Below are 20,793 nucleotides of genomic sequence, written 5' to 3'. Positions count from 1 at the left end.
CAGGGGGTTTGTGGGGTGTTAAATACTGTCCTTTAGAGCCTTATTTCAATAACTGACACTACTGACCATGTAGTTGCTTGATCAGACACATGGGAGACATTCTTGGTTCTATCTTCTGAACTTCCGATATACTATCAACTGCCAATGGCTGTCACCACCTCTAATAAAATCACCACCTCTAATAAAATCCTCTAAATTTGTCCTTTTCTCTCTCATCCTCTATCGTTCTCCAACTCCAGAATTTAAAGAAAATTAAAACATGGACTTTCAAAAAGCAATAGCTATTGTTTATATAATAAAATGATAATATTGCTATATCAGAGATTGGAGTGGTATCAACAAATGGAACCCTGTTTCATCTGTAATTCTGCATCAATGGAAAGAGAAAAAGCAGAGAGGCCTAAAATACTACTTTTTTTCCTGGAAAAAGATAGTTTGATGGATGTGATAGATCTCCAGGCAAATGTACTTGCTAATACCAAACACAAGAATTTGGAAGGCTTAACTCCTAGTTATGACAGTACTACGCTAAGGAGCCAGCTACACCAGATGCAGGGACTACCTTGAAGGGGCGGAGCAGAATATGTAACCCAAGAGAAGAGCATAGGAAGGCACAGTATTCAGCCCTGGGTTCCTGACTCAAACTCATAATCAGATAAAGTGACACCTTTCCTGGAAAGGGAGGAGTCAGGTAGAAGGTAGAGAGTGTCTAGGAATATGAACATTAGTAAATATTCCTCCACATGGAAAAACTACAGGAAAGGGAAATAAAAGTTCTCCTCTAATATCATATTTAAAATACTTGGAAAAATGCCTGATATACAGTAAGTGCCCAAAGAATAGCTATTGCTATTCATTTAAGCTAATCCATCTACTAGTTTCTAGACATTATCTTATCTTATCTAGAATTATCTTATATAGTGCATCCATTTAAATAAGACAAAATAAAGGTTTTACTGGAAATTATTTGGATATGCCAGCAAATTTGGAAAACTCAGCAGTGGCCACAGGACTGGAAAAGGTCAGTTTTCATTCCAATCTCAAAGAAAGACAATGCCAAAGAATGTTCAAACTACTGTACAATTGCACTTATTGCACATGCTAGCAAAATAATGCTCAAAATTCCCCAAGCTAGGCTTCAACAGCATGTGAACTGAGAATGTCCAGATGTTCAAGCTGGATTTAGAAAAGGCAGAGCAACCAGAGATCAAATTGCCAACATCCGTTGGGTCATAGATAAAGCAAGAGAATTCCAGGAAAATATTATTCTACAGCAGAGGTGACCTTGATTCTGTAACAAACAGTGGTATGAAATAAAAAGATGAACTTGATCTAGATGTGAAAAGACATAAGGCACGCAATAACCAAACACAGTGTCTAGACTTTGACCCGAATCTGAACACACTATTGGAAATTATTTTTTTTTTTAGACAGTGGTAAATACTGCTGTGAACTAGCTATTGCCAAGGAATGATGCCAAGGAAATATTGTTAATTTTTGTATGTGTGACAATATATTATATGAGAATTTTTTTTTGAGAAATGGAAAAGTAAAATGCCTGGACTTTGCTTTAGCAAAGACAATAAAAAAAGAGAAAAAGAAGAAATATCTCTAAATCTTGAAAACTTTGAGTATAGAGATTCATTTACTATTCTTTCCTCTTCTGTATTTTTTTGTTTAATAAGAAAAATAACTAACAATGATTGGGAATAAACTTGAATGCCAGAAAATGTTTAATTTTCTCTAGGGAATTACCTTCTCTCTTTAGAGCTACTGTTCAGTACAGTAGCCAAGGTCACATATGTTATTGAACACTTGAGATGTTACAAGTCTGAAATGAGATGTGCCATAAATACAGAATATATGATAGATTTTAAGGACTTTGTATAAGAAAAGAGAAAGTAAAATATGTCATTCATAATTTTAAAATATGTATTACGTGCTGACAGAGAAGGCGATGGCACCCCACTCCAGTACTCTTGCTTGGAAAAACCCCATGGACGGAGGAGCCTGTTAGGCTGCAATCCATGGGGTCGCACAGAGTCGGACACGACTGAAGTGACTTAGCATAGCATAGCATAGCATTACATGCTGAAACAACAATATGTTGTATATATTAGGTAAAATAAAATAACACTAAGAATATTTTTATCTGTTTCCTTTATATTTTTAGTGTCACTACTAGAAAATATAAAATTATGTATGTGGCTTGATGTAGGTTGAAGAAAGGAGAATATGCTAGGGACAGTTATATTCCAGTAAGAAATACAAACAGGTTTCTTAAAAGTTTTTGAAAGCTGGGGAAGGACTAGAACAGTTAATGGAACTTAGTACATAATCCCAGCACTTTGAATCTTTTAGGTTTTAGAGTAGAGACACTTTCCAAACAGGAAATTACAGCCAGTTCTCAGCCTCCTACTGTATTTGGAGGTCATGAGAAGATAGCATTAAGTTGGCCAGGCTATGAAACAGTATAGTCAACTAAGAATTAAAAGGCTTTATTTTTCTTTTTGAGAATTTTTATCCACTTATTTATTTTTGGCAGTGCCGGGTCTCTGTTGCTGCAGGGGCTTTTCTCCAGTTGTGGCAAGCGGAAGCTACCCTCTACGTGTGTTGTGCAGGCTTGTCACTGCAGCCGCTTCTCTTGTTGCAGAGAATGGACTCTAGAGCGCGGGCTTCAGTAGTTGTGGCACGTGGGATCAGCAGTTGCAGCTCCCAGGCTCTAGAGCGCAGGCTCAACAGTTGCGGTGTGTGGGCTTAGTTGTTCCCTAGCATGTGGGATCTTCTGGGATCAAGGATCAAACCTGTGTCTGCTGCACTGGCAGGCAGATTCCTTACCACTGAGCCACGAGAAAAGCCTCTGAAAGCCCATTAAACTGGTGTAAATATAATAAGACACTCTAAGCACTTAATGCTACAAGAATATCAGATTTAAAACCTGTGATTGCTGCAGTCATTTAAGTTTTTAAGAAAAATAATTTTTTGTTGACCTAGTTTTATATCACATTATCTTGCAAACACCAAATCATTTTAGAGATTGACTTTCAGAGAAAATCATATTGCTAAGCATTCTTAAAGTTCCCCCATGATTTAAAAATAATATCTACTTGATAATGACAATATAAGGATATTCACATTAAGTGCTCAGTTTTAAAAATGAAAACTATTAGAAATAGATGTCTTAAAATGACAAAAGCAAACAAGTGGGAGCTCATTAAACTTAAAAACTTTTGCACAGCAAAGGAAACTATAAGCAAGGTAAAAAGACAACCCTCAGAATGGGAGAAAACAATACCAAATGAAACTGACAAAGGATTAATTTCCAAAATATACAAGCAGCTCATATAACTCCATACCAGAAAAACAAACAACCCAATCAAAAAGTGGGAAAAAGACCTAAACAGACATACAGATGGCTAACAAACACATGAAAAGATGCTCAACATCGCTCAGTATTAGAGAAATGCAAATCAAAACTACAATGAGATACCCCCTCACACTGGTCAGAATGGCCATCATCAAACAGTCTACAAATGATAAATGCTGGAGAGGGTGAGGAGAAAAGGGAATGTTCTTAGACTGTTGGTAGGAATGTAAATTGATACAGCCACTATGGAAGACAGTATGGCGATTCCTTAAAAAATCTAGGAATAAAACCACCATGTGACCCAGCAATCCCACTCCAAGGCATATATGAAAAATTGAAAAAGACCAAAATTGAAAATATATCCCATTTCTCACTGCAGCACGGTTTACAATAGCTAGAACATGCAAAAAACCTAGATGTCCATAGATGGATAGATAAAGAAATTGTGGTACATATACACAATGGAATATTACTCAACCATACAAAGGAACATTACTTAACCATAGAAAGGAACACATTTGAGTCAGGTCTGATGAGGTGGATGAACCTAGAACCTATTATACAGAGTGAAGTGAGTCAGAAAAAGAAAGATAAATATCATATTCTAACACACATACACAGAATCTAGAAAAATGGTACTGAAGAATTTATTTATAGGACAGCAGTGGAGAAATAGACATAGAGAAGACTTATGGACACAGGGAGAGGGGAGGAGAGGGTGAGATGCATGGAAAGAGTAACGTGAAAACTTACATTACCATATGTAAAATAGACAGCCAATGGGAATTTGCTGTATGGGTCAGGAAACTCAAACAGGGGCTCTGGATCAACCTAGAGGGGTGGGCTGGGGAGGGAGATGGGAGGCAGGTTCAAAAGGGAGGGGATATATATATACCTATGGCTGATTCATGTTGAGGTTTGACAGAAAAGAGCTAAATTCTGTAAAGCAACTATCCTTCAATAAAAAAAAAGAGGTCCTGTCACTGAATACTGGTTGGTCTATTTGAGTGGAAAGATGAAGAGACAGAGGTTGTATTTTGTATTTTCCTCTGGACTATAATTATCATATTTGGTAGACATAAGGCCATAGTAATGCCAATAAACTATTTCAAAATGTCAGTTAAAAATAAAAGAATTATTTAAGGGTTTTTTTTTGGTGGGGAGGAGGTAAGGTTTCCACTGCTGGACTGATAAGCTACAACTGGCAGCTCACACTCATTTGGGGAAGATGTGTCTGAAGCTTGTAACTCCTAATTCTGATGAGCCCATTCTCCTCATGAAACCTCAAATGTCTAAATCTCCAATTTCCTCATTGTTTTAACTTTTATTTCCTAGTAAGCTCTAAAAGAGAGGGAGTTGAAATACAAATAGTATACTAACCACTTGGTAAATGGGCCAACCCTAGCCTGGCATGAAGCAGCCCAAACGACCTGGCAAGCATAAGTGGCTTTAATATGCTACTAGGTCCCAAAGGAGCAGCAGCTTTCAGGTATCTCAGACAACTGTGCATTATTAACAAGAGTATAACGTGTTTAATAAGCCTGATTTACCAAGGTAGAAGACTTGATTTTGCCCTTTGTGTTTGGCAGCATTGCCAGTCAAGGAGCAAACTGGAAGCGGCCCAGGTTTGCCAGAGCCAAACTTTCACAGCCTTGGACAAGATCAAGCATGCAGGCTGAACAGGTGTTTGATTGATGCATTTTCTGGTACTAAGTTTCAGAACTGCTGTTAACAAGTAACAAATCAATAATGGAAGTGAGGAAATTTTAGAGGGCCACATTCAGGATCTAAAAAAATCAATATACATACATATTCTCTTAAGCGGGTCTAAGGGGTATGAGATATTGATTGATGTGGGAACTATATAGCCTTGCTTGAAGATTTCACTAGTTGAATTCAGTCTAGGGTGGTAGAGACTGAAAAAATTTAAAGCCAGTTAAGTTTTACAGTGACAATAAAATTCAAATATAATTCAAATCTAAAATTTTCCTATCAAAACAATCCTTTCATTGAAAATTTGATTGAAAGGAACCTAAATCAATTATTTAAAACTTACTGATTATGTCAACTGCAGTGAGGGGTTGCAGTTATAACTATAAAAGTTATAAAAACATTTAATCTGAGAAATATAAACTGCAGGTAAGAAATTAGGAAATATGCTCCTATTGTTTACATGAATGAGGGGCCAGAGAGGAAAAATTCTGTTGAATCAACTCAAATCCCATATGAAGGGATTTTTTTTTTAAATTTAAGACATAATTCTATAAAACTTATTCCTAAACATACTGACCAACAAATATTTTAGATTTTAACAATAAAGTTGCTTTTATAAATTTCAAATGAAAAATGAAAGAATTCTGCTTTACTAGATAAAAGCAGAGAACTTTATACTAAAACATACTTTTGTTTCTAATTAAAAAAACACACACTGCCTAATAAAACCTAATCCAAATCTAGAGAAATAAATAAACACACACACATATATATAGGTTTTCAGAGACCTTGTAATAAACATGTCAAGGAAATTATTATTTATATCCATGATAAAAGAGACAACAAAGGCTCAGACTGCTCTATTAATTACTTTAAAAAGTCACATGGCTCTATTTTGGGTGACTTAAGATTAGAATTGTGTTTTATGTCAGCCTACCCCCCTCCCATTTATAAAACAAAACATATACACTTGGGGATTTTCTGATTGTAGATAATTTTATTTCATTTTGTAAGAACAGGGGGATAATAGTTTGGGAAATATGAATACACCTTGACACAGAGTAAAATAAAATTTGTTCCCCTTGTTTTTTATAGTAGTTTACCTAAATAACGATACTACATTCTATGTGTATGCTGAGACCACACAATCAGGTTAAGTGCACGGTTCATGGGTTTCCTCCTTCTCCTTAATGACTAGGCCACAGTTTATGTATACCAATAATAATTAAGGTAGCTTTTATGGGCTAGAGATTAAGGTTAAAATGCAAAGGATGAACAAGAACCTGCTAATTTTGCTTCAAGGGAGAATGTTTTTGTAATCTATAAAGCCAAAAGGGAAAGACCTAACTTATTGCCAATGATCGAATTTCTGCACACTGTACATCACAGTTGATGTTAATAAGGCTGGTTATAGTGCCTCTCCTATTGTTGGTCCTCCACTCAACAATTCAACTAGAGTATAATTAGTGGTTATTATGTATGAGGTTTCGCTGGAGGTATTTGAGATACAAGAAAACTGAAAAAAAAAAAAAAGACTATTCTCATGGGGCTTACATTCTAATAGAGTAAGACAAACAACAAATAACAAATATAATAAATTATACAGTATGTTAGAAAGTAGTAGTGATATGAAAAGAAAATCGTTGGCCTGGAAACTAGGATTATGAAACAGAATTTCTGATATGTCAGTTGCCTAAGGTTAACTAAGTTAAAGAAATATAATCTTACATTAATTGTGTGTGTGTGTGTGCGCGCGTGCACATGCTCAGGCATGTCTGACTGTTTGTGACTCCACGGACTGTAGCCTTCCAGGCTCTTCTTGTCCATGGGATTTCTCAGGCAAGAATATTGGAACAAATTGCCATTTCCTCCTCCGAGCGGATCTTCCTGACTCCAGGATCAAATCCGCATCCCCTTTGTCTCCTGTGTTGCAGGCAGATTCTTTACCCACTGAGTCATCAGGGAAAGCCCTTACTTTAATTATGTGTTAAAACATTGAACTAGATGCTAAGGATCTGAGGATAGATAAGACAGTCTTCGTCTTCAATGACATTTCAGTCTTATAAGACAGACCAATATATAGAGATAACCATACTAAAACATGCAGCATCACGTACTGCTGTTCAGTCACTAAGTTGTGTCTGACTCTTTGTGACTCTAGGAACTGCAGCATGCAAGGCTTCCCTGCCCATCACTATCTCCCTGAGTTTGCTCAAACTCATGTCCAGTGAACCAGTGATACCATCCAACCATCTCATCCTCTGTCATCCCCTTTTCCTCTTGACCTCAGTCTTTCCCAGCATCAGGCTCTTTACCAATGAGTCAGTTTTTCGCATCAAGAAGGCAATTCTATGTGTGAGAATGTGAAAAAGGAATGGTAGAGACGTGAAGAAGATGATGCAGAAGAAGGCTGGAGTTGCTGGGGAAAGGATTTCATTAGTTTTGTCATTATATTTGAATGGATATTATTATCTATTATTGCAAGAATAATGAATGCACTTTTATCAGTAAAGCTGCTATGAAAATTTATATGGCAAAAGATGGTTTAATTTTTTTTTTAACATGGTAGGTTTGATTTTAGCAGACACCTAATGCATTAACAAACTGTAAACTATCTAAGGACAAGATTTAATTTAAGCTGAGCCACAAGGGAAACCCAAGAATACTGGAGTCGGTAGCCTATCCCTTCTCTAGTGGATCTTTCAGACCCAGGAATCAAAGTGGGGTCTCCTGGATTGCAGATGGATTCTTTACCAACTGAGCTATCACATACTTTACTGTATAGCAAGTATTTATTAACTTGAATGTTAGAAGAGGTAATATAACAGAACTTCAAGATTTATATCATTTTTTAATGAGTTATATTTTCAAATATGTTATATTCCCAATATTCTTATTTTTGTATTAGAACAGGTTGTATTTTGTATAGCTTGCTTCATGTTAAATCTTAACTTACTTTGATTTTTCACATAGTATTTCACATTGTATTTCAAATACAATCTATTTCTTGTGACTTTGAGACTGGAGGAGAATTTCTTTATCATAGTTGGTACTTATATAATCTTTGACTCAGATAAATATGTAAAATCAGTCTAATACCTTAATTTGAAGCTTTGCTTCCTGTAGGCGACCTTTCCATGATGCCACAAATTTGAGGCTATCCACAGAACAGACCATAGCTCTGTAAAAGTGAAATGTCAAATGTCAGAAAGCAATAACTTTCAGGAGCTATAGAATATATTGACTATCACTCTTCATGCAGGTATATGAGGGGGGTTCAATAAATGTTTACCAGCTCAACTGAAATATTGATATTTAGAATAAGATCTCAAGGTGCAACCAATTTGAAGATCTCCTAAAGCACAAAAAACAATTACATTTTTTCCCAGTGTATTTTTGGAAGTGTCTCTTTCATTACATTCCAACTTAAAAATTATAGCCTATATATAACATGATAATCTATATTTGTCTTAAAACAGTTTGATCTTAACCATCAAATACTGTTTCCCACAAAGAAGCCTCGTCAGCATTGTCTAAGAGAAATTTCTACAAAAAAGATGAAAATATTTTCTTTCAGTTCAAAATGGCAGTCACTACTCACATTCGGCTATTGAGAACTACAAATGTGGCTAGTATATTGAGAAATCATATTTTTTCTTTGACCCCTTTTTATGGGATTGTTTATTTCTCCTGATATTAAGCTGAACAAGCTGTTTATATATATATTTTGGATACTGACCCCTTGGCCATTATTGCACTGTTTGCAAATATTTTCCCCATTCCATTTTGTTGATGGTTTTCTTTGTTGTACAAAAGCTTTTAAGCTTAACGAGGTCCAATTTGTTTGAGACCCTCTGTACTTCCTATACTTGGATATCTATTTCCTCTTTCAGGTTTTTGAAGTTTCAGCATAATTTCCTCAAATACATTTCCATTCTTCTCTCTTCTCCTTCTGAAGCTAATATAATGCAAAAGTGAGGATACAATGTTCTCAGAGATATTTGTTTCTTGAATTGCTTTTTTGTTTTCCTTTCTGGTGTTCTGACTGGATGATTTCCATTATTCTATCTTCCAGATTGCTTATGTGTTCCTCTGTATCAGTTAGTCTGCTATTCATTCCTTTTAATTTTTTTTTTTTTTTAATTTCAGCTATTGAATTATTTATTTTTGACTGGGTCTTTATATTTTCTGGTTCCTAGTGAAGAAGCTCCTATTTTAGATCAATTCCTTTTCCTAATTCAGTTAACATTTTCACTTCCAATATTTCCAATAATTTATCTGATAAATTGTTTATTTCTCTTTCATTATCTATTTTTTCAGGGGTTTTCTCTTGCTTTTTTCAATTAGGAGTAGCTCCTCTGGCTTTTTCATTTTACTTACTGTTCTCTGCCTCTATGAATTTAGGTGAAACAGTTACTTATTACATCTTGAAGGGGTATTCTTAGGTGGGAGTATCTTGATGTAGACCCCATGTGCTCAATGCTTTTGATGGAAGAGCTAGATCTGACGCGGGTGCCAGTCACGTCTTTCCTCAGAGTGTGCTGTCAGCTACCACTTTGGCAAGGCTTGAATCTAAAGACAGAGTTGGCCTGGGGTTTGAGGCAAAACTCCCTCTGTGGTCAGTAGCCATCCCCGCCCTATTAAGGGAAGGGTCTGATCCTTTGGCTGGAGTGGAAGACCTGTACGTCAGGCATGAGCTGGCTCCATTCCCATTAAGCCTATGTCTTGCTCTCTCCCCACACCAGGAATTTTGTCCCTGGAGGGGAGTGCTGAAGCAAGTGAGGTTCCTGCACATAAAGCTGCCCAGTGTGCTGACTGTGTAGGCATCTGTGGTTCCGCTCAGATACAGCGCACGGTCAAGTCTTTCCCTGCTCACATCTGCCCAGATCCAGCGCTGTGCTGAGGCATGGACTGAGGGAGGCCAGAGTGTTTGCTTAGCTTGGGCTGTGGCGCGTGATGAGGTCGTTGCATCAGACCATGCACCCGCTACAGCAGCCCTCTCTCTGCCCTGTGGTGGGGGCAAGGCCTCTGTGTCTCTCACAGCTGATCACATCTTCAACACCTCTATGTTCCACAGGGGAGGCAGGGCCTGTGTGGTTTTCTTTCACCCCCGTGGGGTGGGAAGTTAAGCTGTAGATACAGTAGCTGCTCTCATAAATCCGGGATGTTTCTGGGGCACTAACTGAGTAGGTGCCAACAATGGCCACCACAGACTCCCCAGGGTCCAGCTCAGGACTGAGTCCCCTCTGCCTCCTAAGGCACAGTCTTTTCCTAGGTCCTGGTCACCTCAGATTCAGGGCCACACGGTGGCATGGAGCGTGTGGGGCCAGAGATTTGCTTGGCTCGGGCTGGGGTGTACAATGAAGCAGTCATGGGAAGCCCAGCAGCTGCTCGAGCAGACCTCTGTCCACCCTGCCTCAGGGCTAACCAGTGTGCACACACTTGTCTTGCATGGAGTCCCGCCTTCCTCATGCTTTCTGTCTGTCCCAACAGTCCTCCAACCAGCAAAGGGGGTTTGTCTCCTCCATGCAGGACCCCAGGAATTGGATGCCCAGTCTGTAGTTTGATGTAGTATGAGGGTCTGCCCATAAAATCCCCTTTTCCCTGAGTCTCCTTCTCAGGGTCACAGGTCCTGACTTGATTGCTTTTCTTTCCTTCCTACCCAATTATACGTGTTTTTTTCTTACAGCCTTGGTTATAAAGGAGTTCTTCTACCAGTTTCCAGTGAGTTTTCAGTGAGAATTGTTCCACACATAGATTATTTTTGAAGTGTTCATGGGGGGATGTGAGGTCCACATCCTTCTACTCCACCATCTTGGTCTCCTTGCTGCTGCTGCTAAGTCATTTCAGTCGTGTCACACTCTGTGCAACCCCATAAATGGCAGGCTTAATCCTATTTAAATTCATTAAAATTTAAATAGCTCTATTTGACTTCTGCTTACCATACTGGACACACTAGGTCTAGAAAGATAAATGACCAAAATGTTAAAAATTAGAGTTTGTTTATTTGAATTCTAATAAAAAATCACATCATATTTCAAAAGCAATGTTCTCTAAAACTTAACTGTTATTAACAGTAAAGTACTAAGAAATAACACAACTATTTGGATTCAACAATAAATTTATTTCTTGACAATCAAGCAAATGTGATCAGAAGTGAACAAAGTGTGCAATTAACCTCTCAGACAAATAAGTACTTCACGCTATTTACCTTGCAGTTTCCTGGCGAAGAGCGTTGAGAAACGTGTCTGGATGGAAGAGTTCTGATAGGTCAAGTGTGTCAGAGAGAAGAGTCTGTTTTTCGGCTCTCTCTACCCAGCTCTAGAAGGAGGGAAATACACAAATACACATTTAAAAACTTTGCAGATTTGAAAGATAAATATCTATTAAAGAATAACTATGCAGAAATCATTTTCAATGAGGAAGTAATGAAATTTCCAAATGCTCTGAAATGATGTGTAGGGAAAAAACTTCCACTGTATGTTATGAAATCCACTGCAGCTTTTTGGCATAATATCCATCTATCACACAAAAAAGCTTCCTTGCACAACCTTTCGTCAGTACTTAGTGTGAGTTGCTCAGTTGCGTCCAACTCTTTGTGACCCTGTGGACTGTAGCCTGCCAGGCTCCTCTGTCCATGGAATTCGCCAGGCAAGAATACTGGAGTGAGTTGCCATTCCCTTCTCCAGGGGATCTTTTTGTTAGTAGAGATCTACTCAGAATAAAAAGTACAAAATATGACATTTAATCTCCTATACGGCATTTAAGTCTGGACTAATACTTCTTTTACTGATGACTCACCTTTCAAAGTATGCTCTGGAGATACTGAGCATCTAGGTCTAAAACTAGAATTCCCAAGGTTGCTAATTCTGGATTTGTGTTCAAGATTTAATAGTAAATTTGCCATTTTACTAAATCAAGTATTATAGTGGACAGTAATGTCCAAGAAAAAATAATTTTTTTTTGTTAAAACATGTTTTTTTAAATAGTCTTTTCTACTTATCTGCCACTTTGTAAATCAATTTATACTCCATTTGGAGAAAGAAACATTATCATAAAGTATGTTTGATAAGTATAATGAAAGATTGATATTTGGAACAAATAAAAACAACAAAGTCGAGTGCAAATTTGTTATATGCTTTCCATGTATTGGCCAATTTTATGCTTACCACAGTCCTGATGTTGGTTAATATCCCCATTTTACAATCAGAAAATGGAGGCATGGTGAGGTTAAGGGCATGCCCAAGGTCACATAGTGTTGGAGTCAGATAATAAACTCAGATGATTTGTTTCTCTGTAATATTTCCTGGCAGTGCTATTGTGCCTTAAGAGATAGATAGCTTTACTGACAATTTCTTAATCAGTTTGCTATTTCAGCTGGTACACAGTGATGGTACTGCAGCAACTTTCAGAACTCTCATTTACTCAGTAATTAATTTTGAATGATTTATAAAGTCTAGGAAAAATAATTTATTTAATGTATTACTGTGTAGTGGAGAAGGGACTCCTCCACTGGGATCACTCTAGTATTCTTGCCTGAGAAATTCCATGGACAGAGGAGCCTCGTAGGCTACAAGAGTCAGATCTGACTTCGCGACTACAAGATTATTGTGTAGACAGGCTATTTCATGCCCTATAACACTCTGTTATCCATCCAAGCATTTATATCTGTCAGCAGGTCTAGAATAGGAGAAATTAAAATCTCCAAAGCTAGTGTGCTTGCATTAATTAAAATCTTCATGCATTTGACTACTATTCCTACCCTACAATGAGTAGAAAAAATGTTCCTATGTCCATCCTACCAATTGATAATATGTTGATTTTAAAATGAGAAAAGACTATATTTTTCTTTTTAAATTTTTATTGGAGTACAGTTAATTTATAATGTTGGATTAGTTTTAGGTGTACAGCAAGGTGAATCCTTACACAAATACTATGTATATCCACTCATCTTTTTTTAGATTAAAAAAAGCATAGACTTCACAAGTTATTACTAAAAAAGACACAAACAGAATATCTGACGAAAATGTGTTCAGAACCAATTATGTTAATGGTTAAATTTAAGATTTTGGACTGCTGCTGCTAAGTCACTTCAGTCGTGTCCGACTCTGTGCGACCCCATGGACGGCAGCCCACCAGGCCCCGCCGTCCCTGGGATTCTCCAGGCAAGAACACTGGAGTGGGTTGCCATATAAAGTTAATTATGAGGAATTATTTAAAATTTTAAAACACTTGTTACTAAAATAAAGCATTCAATCAAGACAAATTTATAGATAAATCAATTATCTATTTGGGAGGAAAACATTCTTAATTAAAATAAAGCCTAAAGCCTAGATTCATTTCTATTCTATTATTCCTCAACTCCCCAAAATATAAATATAAATAGATACATATGATTTTTTTAAAATATAGAAATGATTAAAAAGATATCTCTTTAACAAAGTATAATTACTTTTTCTTAGATATTATCCTTTTAATAATGACACTTTTAAATAACAGTCCATAAAGTAGATATACCATAAAGCATTTATTTCTCAATTAAATAATTTAAAATTACACATAACAAAGATTATTTACTCCTTATCAAATATTTTATATCTGCCTTCTATTTTCATTAATCACAAACAAATTATGCTTCCATGATCAATTTTTATTGTAAATATTAATTCCTATTATCTTAAAACAACTATTTAAAAATAATCACTCTATAAATATATAAAATTATACTATTATTTCAAAAAATCCTTTAATTTTGAATTAAAAACTCCAAGAGTTGTTGCTAACAATGGATGTGCATGGGTTCAAATTAATTGAAAGTTAGAGTGTGGCTGATAATCAGAATTTTACTTCATTAAAGTTTCAATTAAAATAATTAGTCAAGAATAAGCTTCTTTAGTAAAAATGTTTTTATTAATCTATAGTAACAATAACCTGTTCGTCTATTGAACTAAAGCAAAGGTATATTTGACAAGATAAAGTTTAAATAAAAAAGATTCTTTTAATGTATAATAATATCTTTGAATAGGAAACTACACAAAATAAATAGCCAGTACAGGAGTGAGTAGCAGTTCCCTTCTCCAGGGCATCTTCCCAACCCAGGGACTGAACTCAGATCTTCCGCATTGTAGGCAGATTCTTTATCAGCTGGGCCACTGGGAAAGCCCTTTAAATTTTTAATAACTACATTAAATCTGCTCATGAATGTTTATAGAAGCTCTTATTCATAATCGCCAAAACTTGGAAGCAACAAAAATATATCCTTTAGTAGGTGAATGGACTCATCAACTCTGTTATATTGTGACAATCGAATATTATTCAGTACTAAAAACAGATGAACTATCAAGCCATGAAAAGACATGGAGAAAACTTAAATGCATACACCTAAGTGAAAGAAATCATCCTGAAAAAAACTTTACATACTATATGATTCCAACTATATAACATTTTGGAAAAGGCCAAATTGTGGAGACAGTAATAAGATCAGTGGTTAGCAGGGATGAGGGAGCAGAGAGATAATAAATAGGAAGAACAGAGAATTTTTAGGGCCGTGAAAACACTCTGTATGTTATTAAAATAATGGGTATATGCCACTGTATGTTTGCCCAATGCACAGAATGCTAACCATCGAGTGACCCCTACGGTAAACCATGGGCATGGGTGATTAGATGCGTCAACACAGATTCACCCTTGGTAAAAATGTACAGTTCTTCAGAGTTGATAATGAGGGAGTCTATGCATGTATTGGTGCAGGGAATATATGGGAAATCACTGTACCTTCATCTCAATTGTGTTGTAAGCCTAAGATTGGTCTAAGAAATAGTCTTTTTTTTTTTTTTTAATGACATTTATATTCATTTAAAAGAACAGAAATAAAGACAATTAAACAGCATAATCTTTAATGAGCTTTGGACTGAGCTTTCAACAAAGTTACAGGTATTACTGGTAGTTATTTTCCAGTAAATGTTTCTCCTTTATTCCACTCCAGATTACAGGCCGTGCTCTTTTTAAAGGACAACGCTTGAGACTAAACATAAGACCTGTGCCTCTCCTATGAGGCTACATATCTATAATTCTTCAAATGCTATATAATAGAGGTAATTATGGATGTAAGCAAACAAATAATAGAATTGAACAACTTAGTGGGGTTGGACAATTTCTTAAATTTATAAACACACACACACACTAAGATTCATAGACAGAAAAACTTCTAAGCTGGATGAACCACAGAGATCATTGACATTTCCTTACTATAATATATAGAAAAAGATTTTTCCAAGGTGATACAAGAAAATTTAAAAATACTGCAAGATTTTATTTTAAAAAGGCTAATGATGAAGTAGAATGCATAAACAGAAAGGGCATTCCTTCACTCATTCAGAAACACTTGGTGAAGGCAAGGAGCTTATCAACTAGTTAGGAGAGACCAAACATGCATAAATCACTGTGCTTAAAGAAGTAAGTGGAAAAATCATACTAGACATGAATAATGTATCATGAATGATCTGCTCCTATATGGACCAAAATATATAGAATTTTGAAGGAAAAGGCTGTCCTGCTAAGAATTTAACATCTAGTTAACTTACCGTTCATTTGTAAATATAGATGAGTATCATTCTTTACGCCAGAGTTCAGAAAATAAATAAACCATACCTCTGTATCTTTTTTTCTTGTAAATACTACTCAAAAATGTTCTCCAACTGTTTTATATATTACTCAAAATTAAGATTTTTAAAGATGTAGGAGTAAGTTAAATCATTTAAATACACATATAAATCTAAATGGTGGTTATCATAGACCACTGGGGAATGGAAAAGTTCAATAAACAGTGCTGGTGGAAAATGATTAACTTTTTGGAGGAAAAAAGTTTAAAATTTAATTCTTATCCAGCCTAAATTTATGTTAATTGCATTCAGAGTTGAACTAATATTGAAAAAGAGAAAGCCAATTTAAGACAAAGGAAAAATAAGATTATGTCTGATTAGAAAAATAGATTATAAAAAATTCTGTATATAAAAATTATCATAAAAAGGTAAAAGCCACTGAAATTAAATTTGGAAAAAAAATTTTCCACAAATATGGAAATGAATTCAGTTCAGTTCAGTTCAGGTATTCAGTCGTGTCTGACTCATTGAGACTCCATGAATTGCAGCATGCCAGGCCTCTCTGTCCATCACCAACTCCCAGAGTTCACTCAAACTCATGTCCATCGAGTCAGTGATGCCATCCAGCCATCTCATCCTCTGTCTTCCCCTTCTCCTCCTGCCCCCAATCCCTCCCAGCATCAGAGTCTTTTCCAATGAGTCAACTCTTCACATGAGGTGGCCAGAGTACTGGAGTTTCAGCTTTAGCATCATTCCTTCCAAAGAACACTCAGGACTGATCTCCTTCAGAATGGACTGGTTGGATCTCCTGGCAGTCCAAGGGACTCTCAAGAGTCTTCAACACCACAGTTCAAAAGCATCAATTCTTTGGTGCTCAGCTTTATTCACAGTCCAACTCTCACATCCATACATTACCACTGGAAAAACCATAGCCTTGACTAGACGGACCTTTGTTGGCAAAGGAATGTCTCTGCTTTTGAATATGCTATCTAGGTTGGTCATAACTTTTCTTCCAAGGAGTAAGTGTCTTTTAATTTCATGGCTGCAATCACCATCTGCAGTGATTTTGGAGCCCCCCAAAATAAATTAGTAACATTAAAATAACTATAGATTGCATACATGCTTACTGAAACATAAAAGATAGTATCATTCTTCATAGTTATGTTAATTTAAAAAAGTAAGATATGCTTTTAGTCCTTCAGAATAGCAGAATGACAAATGATAAAGCTCAAATGTTGGCAAGTACACTACACAGACAAAATTTTTGTGGAGTATACACTGGTGCAATATTTTTATAAGTAATTTGATTAATGTGCCAAAAGCTTTAAAAATATTTAAGCCATATTACTCAGTAATTCCTTTTCTTGGGATGTAATTAAGGAAATAATCAAGAGATTATTCAGCTTTGCTTATTTAAGATTATTTGCAGTATGAAGAAATCCGTTGTTGTTCAGTCACTCAGTTGTGTCCAACTCTTTGCAACACCATGGACTGCAGCATGCCAGGCGTCCCTGTCCTTCACCATCTCCTGGAGCTTGCTCAAACTCAAGACCCTTGAGCCGGTGATACCATCCAACCATCTCATCCTCTGTTGTCCCCTTCTCCTCCTGCCTCCAATCCTTCCCAGCATCAGGGTCTTTTCTAATGAGATGGTTCTTTGTATCAGGTGGCCAAAGCATTGGAGCTTCAGCATCAATCCTTCCAATGGATATTCAGGGTTGCTTTCCTTTAGGATTGACTGCTCTGATCTCCTTGCAGTCCAAGGGACTCTGAAGAGTCTTCTCCAACACCACAGTTCAAAAGCATCAATTCTTTGGGGCTCACCTTTTTTATAGTACAAGCCTCACATTCATACATGATTACTAGAAAACCATAGATTTGACTAGATGGACTTTTGTCAGCAAAGGAATGTCTTTGCAGTGATTCTGGAGTCCAAGAAAATAAAGTCTGTCACTGTTTCCATTGTTTCCCCATCTATTTGCCATGAAGTGATGGAACCAGATGCCATGATCTTTGTTGTTTGAATGTTGAGTTTCAAGCCAGCTTTTTCACTCTCCTCTTTTACCTTCATCAAGAGGCTCTTTAGTTCTTCTTCACTTTCTGCCATAAGGGTGGTGTCATCTTCATATCTGAGGTTTTGATATTTCTCCCAGAAATCTTGATTCCAGCTTGTGCTTCATTCAGCCTGGCAGTATCTGAACTGAAATCATGATTTACTCTGCATAGATATTAAATAAGCAGTGTGACAGTATACAGCCTTGACATACTCCTTTCCCAATTTTGAACCAGTCCATTGTTTCATGTTCAGTTCTAACTGTTGCTTCTTGACCTGCACACAGGTTTCGCAGGAGGCAGTTAATGTGGTCTGGTATTCCCATCTCTTGAAGAATTTTCCACAGTTTGCTGTGATCCACATAGTAAAAGGCATTAACGTAGTTGATGAAGCATAAGTAGATGTTTTTCTGGAATTCTTTTGCTTTTTCTATGACCCAACAGATGTAGGCATCTTGATCGCTGGTGCCTCTGCCTCTCCTAAACCCATCTTGAACATCTGGAAGTTTTCAGTTCAGATACTGCTGAAGCCTAACTTGGAGAATTTTGAGCATTACTTTGATGGCATGAAAAATGAGTGCAATTGTGTGGTAGTTTGAACATTCTTTGACATTGCCTTTCTTTGGGATTGGAATGAAAACATACCTTTTCCAGTCCTGGGGCCACTGCTGCATTTTCCAAATTTGCTGGCATATTGAGTGTAGCACATTAAAAGCATCACCTTTTAGGATTTGAAAGGAATGCATGTACACCTGTAGCGGATTCATGTCAATGTATGACAAAACCAATACAATATTGTAAAGTAATTAGCCTCCAATTAAGATATATTTATACTAAAAAAATAAAATAAAAATAAAGATAGCAAAGTAAGAAAAAAAAAAGAAAGAGCTCAGCTGGAATTCCATCACCTCCGCTAGCTTTGCTCATAGTGGTGCTTCCTAAGGCCCACTTGACTTCACACTCCAAGATATATGACTCTAGGTGAGTACAACATTGCGGTATCTGGGTAATTAAGACCTCTTTTTGTATAGTTCTTCTGTGTATTCCTGCTTCTTCCTCCTAATACCTTCTGCTTCTGTTAGGACCATACTGTTTCTGTCCTTTATTGTGCACATCTCTGCATGATATGTTTCCTTGGGATCTCTAATTTTCGTGACAAGATGTCTAGTCTTTCCCATTCGATGTTTTCCTCTATTTTTTTTCCTTTAATTAAAAATAGAAATTATATATAACGTATATGTGCTGTGCTTATTTGTCCAGTCATGTCCCACTCTTTGCAACCCATGGCCTGAAGCCCGCTAGGCTCCTCTGTCCATGGGATTCTCCAGGCAAGAATACTGGAGTGGGATGCCATGCCCTCCTCCAGGGGATCTTCCCACCCAGAGATCAAACTCAGGTCTCCTGAATTGTAGGTAGATTCTTTGCTGACTGGGCCACCAGGGAAGCCCTTATGATAATGTACATAAAATAATATAAATTAGCTAATTAAATTATGGTACATGAATACAGTAAAATATATAACAATAAAAACTAGTGTTTGAAAAATATTTGATGACAGTGGAAAGTGTTCATTACTTAATATATTTATCAGAATGTATACATAGTATTAGCCTAATTATGTAAAAATAATTGAACACATAAAAAACATTGATGAAAGTCATAATCAACTTACATCATTTCAACTGGGTCTGGCCCAAACTCTACTAACGACTGTCTTTATTGATATTTTATAGCAATTATTTGGTATAAGATGAAATACATTAGTAAACTATGACATTTTTATTTTGTTTTAATGAACTGTGTTTCTTCAAAAAATGGTTTAAGACAAATAACAAATAATTCAGGCAATTATTTTTCTCAGTGTGACATCTTTTATGCTTCTTCATCTTTTCTCAAAATTACTTAGTATAAATTACAGATTTAAGGATTTGAGAACAAATTCATCTAGAATTAAAATCTAATATATCTGGAATGAAATTAAGTACAACCCGTCATTAACTGGAGTAAACAACACATTAAAAGTGATTAGCAGGTGGACGACTCTGTACATAAGAAGTTTCTCAGTTTATTGGACAAAAAGATAGTAATAAACTGCAGCTCATCAACAGGTACATTATCAGGAATTATACTGGAATTAAAACTTCAGAATTAGTTTAACGACAAATAACATAGTTCTTCCTAGAAAGATTTGCTATACCAACTTCAAAAGGTAGTGGGTGTACTACGAGATATTTGCCATTCTTCAGTCTAAATTTTTCCTAAATGCAAACCTAGGTTTGCATCAACATTTATCAAATCTTATACATTAGTACTAGTAATATAAGTAATATACTAGTAATATAAGTAATATAAGTAATTAGTACTAGTAATATATGCATGGGAGAAAAGATAAATTAAGCAAGCTCCCCAAGTTTCAATTTCAAGTCATTATTTTAAGTACCTTGTGAGACTGAGATGTAAAACCTGGAGTTCAAGAGAACAAGACTGATTTGGACAAGTTTTCTGGAAATCTAATCATTTTGAGTTATGATCCTTAAAAAGATAATTTCTTGCCTCATGTACTCCACTAATAAAGTTACCTTGCATATCAACTTTAGAGAACTCTTTTTCTAAAAGTGTATTAAATGTGCTGCAGTTAAGAGTCCATCCATTTATATTCTGCTAACCATTTACATTGATTTTAACTCTTCATAGTATCTTAGAATTTTGATGTACTGTGTTTTGATTTTTACTCAGCTAAATTAATTTCTAATTTTCTTTTTGATATCCTCTTCTCCCATCAGTTCAGTTCAGTTCAGTTCAGTTGCTCAGTCATGTCCGACCTGCGACCCCATGGACTGCAGCATGCCAGGCTTCCTGGTCCATCACCAAATTCCAGAGCCTATTCAAACTTATGCCCAGCATGTTGGTGATGCCATCCAACCATCTCATCCTTTGTCATCCCATTCTCCTCCTGCCCTCAATTTTTCCAGCATCGGGGTCTTTTCAAATGAGTTGGTTCTTTGCATCAAGTGGCCAAAGTACTGGAGTTTGAGCTTCAGCATCAGTCTTTCCAGTGAA

At 36.2% G+C, this 20,793-nt stretch overlaps 1 protein-coding gene across 2 annotated transcripts in view; it reads right to left on the bottom strand.

Annotated features, from left to right (window-relative positions):
- Positions 1-20,793, bottom strand: part of DYNC2H1 (dynein cytoplasmic 2 heavy chain 1) — a 395,644-nt gene that overhangs the window by 23,886 nt on the left and 350,965 nt on the right. For both annotated transcript variants that reach the window (XM_070384345.1, XM_005887860.3), the window contains exons 86-87: positions 11,292-11,401; positions 8,180-8,261 (exon numbers count right to left, since the gene is read on the bottom strand). In XM_070384345.1, the coding sequence (XP_070240446.1) occupies positions 8,180-8,261; positions 11,292-11,401 (192 nt within the window). The remainder of the gene's footprint in view (positions 1-8,179; positions 8,262-11,291; positions 11,402-20,793) is intronic.

This window comes from Bos mutus, chromosome 15, assembly GCF_027580195.1.
Source record: "Bos mutus isolate GX-2022 chromosome 15, NWIPB_WYAK_1.1, whole genome shotgun sequence".
NCBI classification, from domain to species: Eukaryota; Metazoa; Chordata; class Mammalia; order Artiodactyla; family Bovidae; genus Bos; species Bos mutus.
The sequence above is the reverse complement of the archived record's forward strand: the minus strand, read 5'-3'. Positions and strand labels throughout refer to the sequence as shown.